Source organism: Volvox carteri, assembly GCF_000143455.1.
Source record: "Volvox carteri f. nagariensis unplaced genomic scaffold VOLCAscaffold_7, whole genome shotgun sequence".
NCBI classification, from domain to species: Eukaryota; Viridiplantae; Chlorophyta; class Chlorophyceae; order Chlamydomonadales; family Volvocaceae; genus Volvox; species Volvox carteri.
In genome coordinates this window covers 2,129,280-2,142,410 of record NW_003307550.1, presented here as the reverse complement: position 1 = coordinate 2,142,410, position 13,131 = coordinate 2,129,280, and the positions used below count along the sequence as shown (strand labels likewise).

The 13,131-nt window shown below is 61.0% G+C and overlaps 3 protein-coding genes across 3 annotated transcripts in view; 2 read left to right on the top strand and 1 right to left on the bottom strand.

The window, feature by feature from the left end:
• Positions 1-7,462, top strand: part of VOLCADRAFT_88093 (uncharacterized protein) — a gene marked incomplete at both ends in the record, with an annotated part of 31,627 nt that extends 24,165 nt beyond the window's left edge. Inside the window, 15 exons of the mRNA XM_002947772.1 lie at positions 45-83; positions 114-223; positions 559-683; positions 1,245-1,514; positions 1,901-2,243; positions 2,534-2,754; positions 3,253-3,336; positions 3,598-3,770; positions 4,154-4,397; positions 4,546-4,776; positions 5,130-5,185; positions 5,510-5,554; positions 5,929-6,341; positions 6,666-6,777; positions 7,253-7,462. Coding sequence (XP_002947818.1) covers positions 45-83; positions 114-223; positions 559-683; positions 1,245-1,514; positions 1,901-2,243; positions 2,534-2,754; positions 3,253-3,336; positions 3,598-3,770; positions 4,154-4,397; positions 4,546-4,776; positions 5,130-5,185; positions 5,510-5,554; positions 5,929-6,341; positions 6,666-6,777; positions 7,253-7,462 — 2,676 coding nt within the window. The remainder of the gene's footprint in view (positions 1-44; positions 84-113; positions 224-558; positions 684-1,244; positions 1,515-1,900; positions 2,244-2,533; positions 2,755-3,252; positions 3,337-3,597; positions 3,771-4,153; positions 4,398-4,545; positions 4,777-5,129; positions 5,186-5,509; positions 5,555-5,928; positions 6,342-6,665; positions 6,778-7,252) is intronic.
• Positions 7,463-8,699: 1,237 nt separating this feature from the next.
• On the bottom strand, positions 8,700-11,805 carry VOLCADRAFT_103598 (uncharacterized protein; the record flags this gene model as incomplete). The annotated part of the gene is made up of 7 exons (XM_002947648.1): positions 8,700-8,876; positions 9,011-9,103; positions 9,716-9,790; positions 9,959-10,040; positions 10,641-10,836; positions 11,177-11,301; positions 11,795-11,805. The coding sequence occupies 7 exons, from the start codon at positions 11,803-11,805 to the stop codon at positions 8,700-8,702; spliced, it is 759 nt and encodes a 252-aa protein (XP_002947694.1).
• VOLCADRAFT_73407 (uncharacterized protein) overlaps positions 11,781-13,131 on the top strand; it is a gene marked incomplete at its 3' end in the record, with an annotated part of 1,829 nt that continues 478 nt past the window's right edge. The window contains exons 1-3 of the mRNA XM_002947771.1: positions 11,781-12,113; positions 12,408-12,524; positions 12,705-12,822. Coding sequence (XP_002947817.1) covers positions 11,868-12,113; positions 12,408-12,524; positions 12,705-12,822 — 481 coding nt within the window. The remainder of the gene's footprint in view (positions 12,114-12,407; positions 12,525-12,704; positions 12,823-13,131) is intronic.

Here is a 13,131-nt window from a genome sequence, read left to right as displayed (position 1 = left end):
CCCCTCCCCGATCCCTCCCCTCACCCCCCCGAGCACTTCCTCAGGCCCTGATGGACTCCGAGCCTCGTGTGGTGTGTGACGCGGTGCGGTGTCTGGTGGCGGTGACCCCGCAGCTCAGGAAGCGCTCCATGCTGTCAGCTGCCGCCAAGGTGGTGCCGCTGCTGCGACACGAGAGTCCAGTGGTGCGCGGGTCGGCGGTGGCGCTGGTGGCGGCAGCAGCGGGGTAAGGCGCGAGGGGGGGAGTGCGCGCGTGTGTGTGTATGTGTGTGTGTGTGTGCGCGTGTGTATGTTTTGGGTTTTGGAGGTGAAGGGGGAGCTAGCCGGCGGGTGGAGGGGAAGAAGGTTGGAGAGGGGGTCACTGGGCCGCTGCAGCCCTGCCGCCTTGTCGTTCGTTATGCCGGCGGGGATGACCCAGTGCTTGCTCCTTCCCTCCTCCCCTGCCACCCTGCCTACCGCCCTGCCGCCCTGCGCTCCATGTATATTTCCTCCCTTGTCTACCTCCTCCTCTTACAACCCTAAACCCCCCCGACCCTCCCCCTGCCCGCCCGCCCCGCCCAGTCACCTGCCCCTGGCTGACGTGTTCGCTCAGCTTGCCGTACTTGTGAAGCCGTACTTGCGGAGGATGCCCCCCCTGCTCACCGACCAGCAGCTGGTAGCGGACTGCCTGATGTCACACGGAGCAGGTGGGGCAGGAGGAAGAAGAGGAGGAGGAGGAGGAAGCGGCGGCGGCGGCGGGGCGGTGGCCGGTGGAGGGGATGTCGGGGAACAGGACGGGGAGGAGGAAGAGGAGGGGGAGCGGCAGCAGCGGCTGCTGCTGGGGGCTCCCGACGGAGGTGGAGGCAGCAGCGGCGGCGGCGGTGGTGGCAGGCGGTCGTACCACCGTACAAGCAGCGGCAGTAGTCGTTCTGCGGCGGCGCAAGGTGATGATGGTGGTTGGGCTTGGAGGGGTGGAGGGAACTCTGTAGGGAGGGGATGGGTGGCCCTCCACCGCCCCACCTGCAGTCCCTCGGTTGATCACCATCAACGGTTCTCACCCCACCCCACCTACCCCACCTACCCCACCGCATCTCACTTCACCTTACCTCACCCAACCACCTGCCTCTTCCATGTCTTTTGGAACATATGATGAGGGACCTGTTAACACCAACACCCCCACACGCTTTGTCTTATCCCTCCCACACACGCACACGCGCACACGCACGCACACGCACTCCCTGATGCTGCTGCTGATGCTGCTGCTGCAGCCGAGACGCTCTCAGCAGCCAGAGACAAGCTAGCGGCGCCGCTGCGCTGCGGCGCCGCCGCCGCCGCCGCTGCCGCCTCCAGCGGCACCCACCCATCTCCATCGTCTTCGACGTCGCTGCGAATGGCGCCGGAGCCCCCGCGGCTCGGGGGTGGTGACGGTGGATGTGGTGGCGGCCCAGCGGACAGCGGCGAGGTGAGCTTCCAAGGGTACCCCCTCTTGGAGGGGCTGTGTGGAGCAGAGGACCTTGGGGACCTGTTCCTAAGACCCGGTGAGTCGAACTGGGTTGGGGGTGGGGGGTTCGTATTGGTGGGGGTAGTGGGGGTGGAGGTGTGACTGTCGGGGGGTCCAATTACACAGCGAGTCAAGGGTAAGCGTGGGGATGTGTGTGTGTGTGGTGATGGGCGTTGGTTGGGAAGGAGTTGTGGTGAGTGACGAAGACCCCTCTGGACTGACTGACTGACTGACTGACTGACTGACTGACTGGGAGACGAATGCGGTGTGTAGGGGGGGGGGGAAAGCAGGGCAGTGGGCTGGGGATGGGGGTGGGGTGGGGGTGGTATCCTCCGCCTCCTCCGCAGCCAGCCCCTGCGTATAACCACCGCGGACCATCTCTGCCGCCGCCGCCGCCGGCCCCCTCCCTTCCTGTCCCGGCAGCCGCACCGCTGTACACGTACGACCTGTCCATGGATCCATCGGCGGCCGCCACGGCGGCCCTGGCCGCCGCCGGCGCCGAGGGCACCGGCGGCGCCGCTGCCGCTGCCGCGGCTGCCATCGCCGCTGCTACTGCCACGACTGGCGGCGGCGGAGCCGCCGCTGCCCCCGCGGCGGCGTCCGCCGCTGCCGCCGTGCCTGGCCCCGGCTTGAGCAGCCACGCCGCTGCACTGGCTACTTTGTGCGGGCGGTTGTCCTCCCTGGAGCCCCGGGTGGCCGTACTGGCTGAGCGGTTGGCGCGGGAGCCCATGGGGGTGGACCCACTCGAGCGACAGCAGCTGGAGAGGTGCGCGGTGGGGATGGCAAGGAGGGGATGGTTAAGGGGCCAGCGATAAGAGAGGTGGTGGTGGTGGTGATAGTTGTAACCTTGTGACGCGTGTGACGGCGCGATGACGATGTCCCCGGCAGCCCAGGTTTTTTCCTCCAGGGCCGGGTTCAGGTACTTCCCGGATATTCCTGGAGCTATTCTTTAATGAGCCCACCACCTCATCCCGCCCAAACCTCGTCGCCCATTAGTTACTCACATACACACGGGGAGACGCCGCTCTGCCGCTCTGCCGCTCTGCCGTTCTGCAGACTCGCAGGTCTGCTGGCGAGGCTTCGTGGGGACGAGGGCAGTGATGTCCGGGGCGCAGCGGCGCGGGATACTTGGCGATTGGTGTCGCTATCGCAGCGGGGGCCGCCGCCTCTGACTTCTGCCGCGGGTCCGATAGGTGCCGGCGGCGGCGGTGGGGGTGCTGGTGGCGGATTGTTGGGAGCGGCGGTGCAACACGGGGACTACTTCTCTGTTTCCGGAGGTTGGTGGGATGGGAGGGATGAGGGGGGTTAAAAAACAACCCCCTCAGGGTTTAGGCGCGGATAACGGGGATGGGAGGGGGGAGGGGGGTTCCACGGGCAGCAGCCATCACCATCACCACCAGCAAGACAACTGTCTGTCCGTCCACCTGTCCATCTGTCTGTCTGTCTGTCTGTGTTTCTGCGTATTTGAGTGCATTGATCCTCAGCTGAGTCGCAAGTGGTGGTGACGCCACACCTGTCCGTCAGTAATAGACGCAGGCAGACATAAGAGAATTTCAAGCACTAAAGAGCATAGCACCCCCCGCCAGTGGCCCACAGCAGTGAACCACTTACCGCAGCTCACTACTGCCCCCTCGCAACAATTCGGACGTTGGCAACTGATTGACCCCACTAGCCTTCACATTGCACCAGCAGCACCACCAGCAGCACCAGCACCACCATCCTCATCATATTCCCGCCTCCCTGGACCCCTGTCGTGGTGTACGGCACCTCCCCAGGGCCCTTCACCTCCGACTCCACCTCCCCCCACCTCTTGTGGGGAGCCGACCGAGGTGACGGCGCGGGAGCCGGCTCGGCGGGGGGTGGGTCTGTTTCGGCCGGCTGGCTGGGTGGGTGTGGTAGTGGGCGGGTGGGTGTGGTAGTGGTAGTTACAGTACAGTACAGCACAGTACGGCATCGTGTGTGTTTTGCCCCGGTAAACTCCCGAGTGTTTTTGATGTGGGTTCTATTCTATTCTATCTACAAAAGTTTAACCTGACCGGCCTTTTATTTCCTCTCTCACAACCCCCCGCCCTCTTAAACCCCCCGCCCTCTTAACCTGTTTGTGAACGATATGATCGCAGGCGGTGGTGGCGGTGGCGGTGGAGGAGGGGGCGGAGGAGGAGGGGGCGGGTGGTGGCGGCCCCGCGGTGTGCTTGTGGGTCACCTGGCCGAGCACCGGCGGGGGGTGACCCGGCTGGCAGTGGGTGCGGGGGGCTGCTTCCTGGCCTCAGCCTCGGCGGATGAGACAGTCAAGGTGCGATTGCGTACGTGTTTGCAGCGTGGTGGTGGTGGTGGTAGTAGTAGTGGTAAGGGGGGTTTGCGGCTGTTTGGGTTTGCATTGAGCATGTGCGTGTGTGTGCATTGTGGGAAGGGTTGACCCCACCCCATATGTGTCTGTCTATCTATCGATCTATCGATCTATCGATCTATCTATCGATCTCCCACCTGGCCCGCTCCGATTGACCAATCCTGCTCTCTCCTCCGAGCGCGCCCCCCCCCCGGGCCCGACGTCATCCCGAGGTCACAGTCGTCACAGTCGCCACGGACGCCTTTCGGTCAGTTTTTACGTTTGCTACTCTCTTGCCCTGGCAGCAGCTTCAATCGTGTGTGGTTCGTCTTTCCCCCCGGGCCCCTCAGGTGTGGGACCTACGTCGTCTGGAGCGCGACGTGGCCTTCCACAGCCGACTTACATACGCCGCACAGACAGGCCGCATCACCGCGCTGTGTTGCTGCGGGGGCCCCTGGAGCACACCGGGGGGAGAAGGGGGGGCCCCCTGGAGCTCCGGAACCACGGTGGCTTCGGGCAGCTCCTCTGGCTCACTGCACCTGTGGCGGCCCGAATACACGACACGCCAGGGGGGCGTGCCGGACAAGTACACGGGTATGGAGTGCTGCTGCTGCCGCTGCTGCAGGGGTCTCTGTTTTTGTTTTTGTTTTTGTTGTCCATGTTTTTGTTGATGATGTTGTTGTCGCTATCATGGCTACAGCTGTATTGGCCGCACTTTGCAATGCTCCCCCCTCCCTTCCAGGCGTCGTGGCAGTACGGCAGTTGTCTCCCGGGCAGGGCGCCATCCTCACGGTGGAGCCCTGGGGTCCCCACCTGCTGTTGTACGTCACCCAGCGGGGGGGAGTGACGGCCTGGGACACACGAACACAGCGCGACGCGTGGGTGCTGCCGTGTGCCCCGGCCCACGGACTGCCCGAGCACCTGCTGGCGGACCCTTCACAGTCAGCCAGCTGGCTCATGACGGGTGGGGCCGGTGGGGGGGGCCAGGGAGGGTTTGGTTCGGGAGGGAACTGTATGAAAGAAGCAAGGGGGGGAAGAAGGGGGTGAGGGAGGAAGTTTTTACTGTTGTCAGTTTTTAAGGCGCCTTTGACGCGCCGGTGGTGGCGGTGGTGATGCTTCTGCTGCTCCCGAACCGCTCATGGCGAGGTTCTCATACCCCGCGTCGTCCCCCTCTCCATTCCCCTCGTCGATCTTATCATGGGTGGTCCTGACCCCCCGCCCCTCCCCTGCCCCTTCATTACCCACCCTCTCTCACCCCCCGCCTTCCCCCACACACAAACAAACTTACACACGCTTCCCTGCACACCCACCCACCGGGCGCTACAGGCAGCAGTCGTGGCTACGTCTGCCTGTGGGACGTTCGCTTCCAGCAGTCCGTTCACGTGTGGCGACATCCCCTGTGCTGCCCCATTGACGCCCTCGCCCTGGCCACGGGCCCCCCGGCGAGAGTCCCCCCGTCCGCGGCACTGATGTCCCAGTCCCAGTCCCAACAGTCGTTAGAATCCCTACATCCGCAGCAGGGCCAGCTGCAGCAGCAGCTGCAGCCGCAGGGGCAGCCGCAGGGGCAGGGGCAGGGGCAGTCACAGTCGTCGGCACGGCGGCTGGCGCCTGGGCAGCCAGCCGCCGTCGCCACTGCCGGCGGCGGCGGGGTTGGTTGTTTTGGTTCTTCCAGCGGTTGTCCTCTTGTGTGGGTGGCTGCCGGTCAGGGCGAGGCGGGGCTGTGGGACGTCGTCAGTGGGAGGTGCCGGCAGGTGAGTGGGCGGGTGGGTGGAGGGGAGGGGGGGGGGAGAGGGGAGAAGAGGGGCTTGTTCGTGTTGGATGTGTATGGTGCAGAGAGGCGGGCCGGAGAGAAGGGAATGGTGGAGGAAGAGAGGGATGAGTGCTGAGGGGGGAAGGATGTACGAATGGGGATCAGGGACGTGCTGACGCCTTGTGTGTTTTTTCTCCGGCGCAGAAAGGGGCGGGATTGGGGGGGGAGGGAGCCCCCCAATGCCACCCACCCACTCCCTCGCGGGCCGGCCAAATGGGCCCCCAGGCCCAGGCCGTAGAGTTCCTGCTTCTCCCACGCTGCATCACCGCCACCACTGACATGAGCTGCCACCCCTCGGCCCCTCTCACCCGTCAGGTGCTCCGCTGTCTTGGTCCCATGGAGGCGGAGGCCGCCGCCGCTGCCGCCACCGTCCCAGCCGCCCTGATGCCACAGCCATCTCCACCATCTCCCCACCGCGTCCCGTCGTCCACGGGGGGGACAGCGGGCACGTGCACGGGTACGGCAGGGCCCGGCGGCATCTCCGGGACAACAACCAGCACGACTGGATCTGGACTTGAGCACGCGGCCGTTCAGCCCCGTACGGCCGGCGCACGGTGCTTGCTGTCGCTGCAGGGCGGGGCGCTGCTGTGGGGCGGCAGCGATGCGGCGGTTCGTTACTGGGACACCTGCCGGCCCGCGGGGAGCTACGCGGTGTGCGGGCCGCTGTGGCCGGGGGACTCCCTGAGTGACGGTACAGCTGCCTCGGGGCTGAGTGTGCCCGAGTACAGGTGAGGCGGAGGGCCGGGCTGGGTTGAGTTGGGTTTTGGATAGGGGGAGTGGTGTGCTGTTACCGGCATTGTGTCGTACATTACATGCATTTAGGTATGTAATAAATATATAAAAATGTATGTATGTATGTATGTATATAAGTTGTTATAATAAGATGCCGTTCTTCCCACCTTTCCCCCTGATCACGCGTCCTCCTCCGCTTTGAGTCGCTACCCTCCAGCTGCCTCTCCCCCCTCCTCCACTACCACTACCACCACCACCACCACCTCTGATTCTTTGCCCAATGTGTCCTCTTTCTTTTGTTCGTTTGTGCGCCCTGTCAGGTACAAGTACCTGACTCGGGCGGTGGGTGACGTGGCGGTGTGTGAGGAGCTGTGTCTGCTGGACAACTCCGCATCGCGGCTCACGGAGAGCTGCCACGAGCTCAGGGATCGGGTGGGTCGGTGTGTGTATGTATGTATGTGTGTGTATGTCTGTCTGGGGCCGGGATGAGGAGAGGGGGCCCCCCGCAGAATGTGGACCCTGATGTGGATGTGGAATAGAGGGGTTGTTCGGGGATACAGGACGAAGGGGCGATATTGGGGAGGATGTGGAGCTTCGTGCGTTCACTGGCGGTAGCTGGTGAGGGCGCCTGGGTGAGGGCATTTGGGTGGCGGGTGTGTCACCCAGTGGTCCTCGTTACCTGATGAAATGGGGAGGGGGGAACGCTGGTGAACCAGCTTCCCCATGGGGGGGCAGTCCAGGGTAGCATTCAAACCTCTACTTGCCCTCTTCTCAGGGGATTTGCAGCTGCTGCTCCTTGCTTTTGGCGGTCCGTGTGTGCTTTGCACCCTGCGTCGCGTTCCGTCTCAACCGTGTTGTGCTGCATGCAGCCGCCCCTGCACCCCCAATCCTGAAACCAACTGCGCAGAAATCCGTTACCATGAGTAACCATATCGCCGTATTGCACGCATACGCTGCCGTACGAACAAAAAATGTACTGCTGGCTCAACCTCAGGTTCGGGTCAACGACCAGGCCCACGCGGACGCTGTGACTGCACTGGCGGTGGCTGACCCACCGGGGAGCAGCCGGCTGCTACTCACCGCCAGCCGGGACGGCGTAATCAAGGCCTGGAAGTAAAGCGCCTGTCTGTAATCATGTATTGTATGTATGTGTGTTGTAGGTACCAGGGGATAGGGCGGGGAGTACGAGGGGAGAGCGGAGTGGGTATGGTTGGTTGAACAGTGACAGATGCCTGAGGTGGACAGAAGTCACACACACACACACACCGGCACTCTTGAACGGTACCATGTATTCGGAGGGATAGATGGGTGCTGTTCTCTAATGAAAAAATAGCGAAACAGAGCAGAGCAGTCATTCTGTGTGTATGTATGTATTACATATCTTAGATATATCCGGGCCTGACACTGTCCAGGCGCTGCTGCCCCGACGAACAAGACCGCCGAATCACTCCCCCCCTTTGGGGAAAGGGGAGGTGCGTCTTAAGGGGCGACTGTCCCCCTCTGCTCGACACACAGTCTGGATACCTCGGTAGTAGTAGTGGTGTGTGTCTACGTGTGAGGCAGGCAAATAAGGTCGCTGGGCTCGAGGTTCGGGAGCAGGTTAATAGAAAGGAGGGACGTCGGTAAACTGCGGCCCTGTGCGACTGCCAATCTATCTATCTGTCTGTCTGTCTGTCCCAAGTGTCTGGTGTGATATTCTGTCCAGTGTAGTGCGTGGGGGGGTGCTCTCGGGGCGTGAGAGGGACAGCTCGCGTTCAGCAATGTTTGCGAGGGACTCTTATTACATACAACGAGTTCGGAGGTCTAGACAACTAGACAAATGTATGCCCAGACGCCAACGCCGGCGAGACCGCGTTACCTGCCGGACTTTGAGGAAGCCTCAAGACGAAACAGCGTCCTCAGGCCTCCCCGTTGGTGAGGCGTATCATATGAAACCTCATCTGGCCAGGACGCAGTGCGCGCCGTCTGCATGATACAGTATTCGACTTCCACGCTGTACCGTTGCTAACTAACACATCACAACTGCAGTTTAAAAAAATGATTTTCACATTCCCGGCATACGATGCCGCACGCGCCGATATCTCTTCAATGTAAAATATCACAGCAGACCTCTCCAGATGGACTCTCTCTCACCCTCTCGCTCTCTCACCCTCGCTCTTTAACTTTGGGCTTTCCGTCGTTTAATAAACTTTAACGCCAGCAGTCAGACCTGACACAATTAAGAACGCACTCGCCGAATGATAAACGAAATGGCGAAACTAAATATCGTTTGAGGGCGCGATCCGGAGCGCTGCACTTGCAATGATGCGATATGATTAAAAACACGTATACGTGCAATAATGTTGTGGCTGTTTCTAACTGGGACGGGAGCTAGGACTGATTGCAGGTCGGCGGAAGGCCATACGGTACGTGTACTGTGCGTACGGCTTGTTCATTGCCTTGAGGTACTGCTGCTCGCCATCGTACGGCGTCAGGAAGTCGGACACCACCTGGGTCGCGACGATGGTGGGTCCCTGGTCCCGTAGAGCGGCCTGCGTGTGTGTGTATGGGGGAAAGGGAGGGTGTTACACGGGGTCGGAGTGTGCGTGCAGACAGGCAGAAAGACCCGCACCCACACTCCCGCACCCGTCCTCACTCACCCCCACCCACCCCCACCCCCAACCACCTCGGCACTCCGCCACTTGTACTTGGTGAAGCACTGACTGGCCTTGATGCGAGGGGCGCCACCATCCCCAGTGTCGTACACGGACTCCACGTACTGTGCCGTACGGATGGTCATAACAGGCAAACAGCGCCACCGGGTATTGGTAGACACACTATGCCAATGGGGTCCGTACTAAGCAGGTATGTAGGTAGGCAGGTAGGTATTTATAGGCAGGCGACGGGGACAGGGAAGGAAGCGGAGGCCTTTTAACGGCTTGTTTCGGGCCCCGCAGCCCCTTAGCAAACCTCCAGAAGGGCCCCTGCACACTGCACACGGCACGTCCTGTCAAAGCCTAAGTCTCTTCCCCTCCCTCCTTGCTTTCTGCTTCTTGTACACTCTTTCCTTGGCAGCAGCTTCGCTCGTTTGTGGTTCCGTCTTTCCCTTGCCATCATTCCTATCCCGGCCCAACCCCGACCCGACCCCGCCTCCGTCCCCATCTCCGCAGACTCCCGGTCGCGGTCCTACACCTGTGCCGTCCTTTGGCGCAAGTGGGAGACTCCCCCCCCCTCCCACCACACACTGCGTTTCTTGCATATGACTTCCCCCCCACCATGTACTCGCCGCCCTCCCCCACACACACATACACGGCACCCGCTCCACTCCTCTCTTCAGAAAACCCGTTTCCTCATCAGGCTCAGTCGCCGCCATAGTGTCGTACAGCCCTACCTCGGACGTTTCAATTCGGTCGGTCTGGGGGAACTCCTCCGACCTCCTCGTGACGCGTGTGCGCACCGACATACCCTGGTGTGTGTGTGTGTGGGGGGGGGGAGGTGCATGAGTGGGGTGTGCTTTGGACACGTCAGCGCAGTCGACCCCTTTTCTCCTCTCAAGCTGTAAATGGTTCCTTCCGCAACCCGGGGGGGGGGAGGGAGTGGGAGGGGGGTAAGTTGGGAGGGGGGCATGACTCACCGGCATGGACAAAATGAGCACGTTGGGGTCGTTGATGTCCCAGGAGATGCGCTCCAGAAACGACATCGTCTTATCGTAGTACCTGTAGATGAGGAGGAGGGGGGAGGGGAGAAGCAAGCTCCCCCGGGGGCAAGGGGAGGGTGGGGAGCGTTGGGGTTGGGTGGGAGGTTGACGCCGGGTTGGCCCGTGGGGGTGACAGAGAGTGAGCACAGCGAGTAAAGCTCACGACGATGAGAGGGGGGGGGTGAATGATGATGAGCAATCCGCGAGCAGACCTGCCAAGTGTCACCATGTATGTGTCGCTCTCATACGTGTCTTGGGTATTTGCATTTGTGTATGTTGTACACGGGGGAGAGAGAGAGAGAAAAGGTTGCGGCTGAACTGCACTCAGCGCAGCAAGTACGGTACCGCTTCCTTCAAAAACAAGAAGACGCGTAGATGCAACTGACAAACTGCAAATAAAAAAGCGAAGCGATCAGCTGGCATCAGCAGGCCGGATGACCCAGCTGACGGAATAAACACAGACTCGAAATAACGAAATGAAGCAACCTCGCCGTACAGCTGACCCGACAATCATGTCGCAGTCATGTTCTGACCCTGCCCCCCACTACACCCCTCGCTCGTGCGCCACCTCCGCCTATCCTCTACACCCCAAGCCTAGGCCGCCAAACCTCGTCCCTACATGGACAGCATCGATGCCGTGTTGAAGCGCCTGTCGTACACCACCCTGCCTGTGCCGTTGCGCACAAAGGCCACCTGGTACGACGTACGACGGTCGAGGTCCTCTCGCTGGGCTCGCCGTACGGCCGCCAGGTTGGGTACGGCCTCTTCCCCGAGTGGCGTATCCACGCGGGTCAGGACACTGGTTACCTCCCACGCTGCGGAGCGGGACGCGGCGGGGTTTGGTTTGGTTTGCTTGAGTGGGCTGCGGCTAAGAGGGAGGCCTCCGAGGTGATGATGAGACCCAGATAATGATGAGACCTAGATAATGTCAATTGGGGGGGAATCATATGCAAGAAACTGCATAAACTGCCGGCGTCCAAAGTCCGAAATTGGGGGGTTGGGGAGACATCCACATGGGGACCATCTTGGCTGGGTTGGGATGGGGCGCGCACCAGCGTCGGCGGTGGTGGATCGGGGCCCGACTTGTTACGCGATGCTGATGGTGCGTATGAAGCAGCGTGGTCCAAGTAGCCAGAGGTTACTTGTATGACTCACCTCCCAGGAATTCCTCCGGGAATACCAGGTCTGCGGGGCCGCCTCCCAGGGCCTCCCAGCCAGCATCCAGGAAGGGTAGTTTGCTAGCTGAAGCCGGGCTAGCGCTGCACGCCGTGATGGCGCAGCTGCTGGTCGCAATGGCGAGCAGCGCGCTACGCCGTGTCGTAGTGCTAATGATGATCAAAGGATTTTGGCACGGTTGCGCTGAGGAGGAGTATGACGTGCTGGGCTGCGCCGGGTCTGGTGGTTGGCTTGAATCGGCCGTGTTATAATGCGCGTTGCACCGCGGCGAGAAGCGAGACCGCTGCGCCGAGCTACAACATCGATGTGATCTAAATAATCGTACTCGGCTAGGACATGCTGTTTTCGTTTGATGGATTGGGCGGGTATTGCCTTTAAGCGACGTGGCGTCAGGACCTCGCATGTTGTGGATTCTACGGGAAAAAGTCCCACATTTCAGGTAATCCATAAAATGCCAAGCTATGATTCAGCACGGACCCGATGTTTAAGGGATTATACGAAGGTTGCAATGTTCGGTTTGTTTTGGAGCGGACGAGCCGTACTGAGGTACCTTTGATGTTTCACCAGCTCTGCACTTCCTAGGAAATTACTCTTTACCAAATTTTCATATTAAGGTCTATAGGACGCGCCTCGGAAGCTGCCCTCGTTTCGTATAAGCACTGACCCGTTCATGGGCGGCTTGCTTCTTCGGAATTCAACAGGCTTAAAGCGAAGCTTTGTTTTGGATCTTTTTTTAATACCTGACCGACTGAGTGTCGGCGTATGCGCCGCACGCACATACTCTAACGGAACAACAGCCAGTGCACGACAGCAGCGAAAAGCAGTGCGTAACACGAAACCTAGCGGCGTCGACAACAGCCGAAAGGGAAGCAACCGCAGCACCAGTAACATCAGGAAGGGCAGCATGAAGCTCACGGTGAGCTCTTACGCAAATTCCCCACATTACCCGTACGCGCCCAGATACACCCCCTCTGGAGATAGATTCAAAAACAAGCCCTCTTCTCTCCCTTCTTTGAAATGTCCCCCAACCCACCGCACACACGTCTCAACAAGTTAACCAACTCCCAACCCCAAACCCGCAGCTAGTCCCCCCCCACCAACTCAACCCCGTCAATGCTCTTTCCTTGACCCAGCCTTACCCAGCCACAGTATCTCGGCCACCACACCAACCAACTCCAACTAACCCGAACAACCCCTAACAAGCCCGTAGATCGCCATCGAGGGTTGTTGCCACGGCGAGCTTGACAAGATTTACGCCACGCTGCAGCTACTGGAGCAACGGGAGGGGAAGAAGATCGACCTGCTCATTTGCTGCGGCGACTTCCAGGTCGGTTAGGTAATTCCTGTCCATCTGTATATCTGCATGTATATCTGACGGCCTGCAACCCCCGACCCACCCGAGGTCCCGGCTGGAGCCCGCCGGGCCCATATCCGTATCCTCCCCCGTATCCCCCACCACACCCAGCTCCAACCTTTGCCCTTGCCATACCGCTGCTGTACCCTCCAGGCCGTACGGAATCTTGACGACCTTGAAACCATGGCCTGCCCCCCCAAGTACCGCTCCATGCAGTCCTTCTACAAGTACTACTCGGGGGAGAGGGTGGCGCCCGTCCCCACCATTTTCAGTTGGGTTGGGGGTTGGGGGTTGGGAGTTGGGTGCCCTCGGTGTGAGGCCTTGTTGTGGGTTGTGGTGAAGGTGAGGGAGCGGGATGGAGAACAGAAATGATGAGGCTCTCGCACTTCCACGTCTCTCCTCTCACCTCGTAACCCCACTTCGTGCTTAGCCACACAGAGATTGATCCAGGCCCTGTATCCCAGCCTCCTTGTGTGTATGTGTATGTGTATGTGTATGTGTACGAAGCACTCCCCGCCCTATCCCCCGCCCTCCCCCGCATGTACCTTTTCTCCCCCCGGCCCCCGCTCCCCCCCCCCCC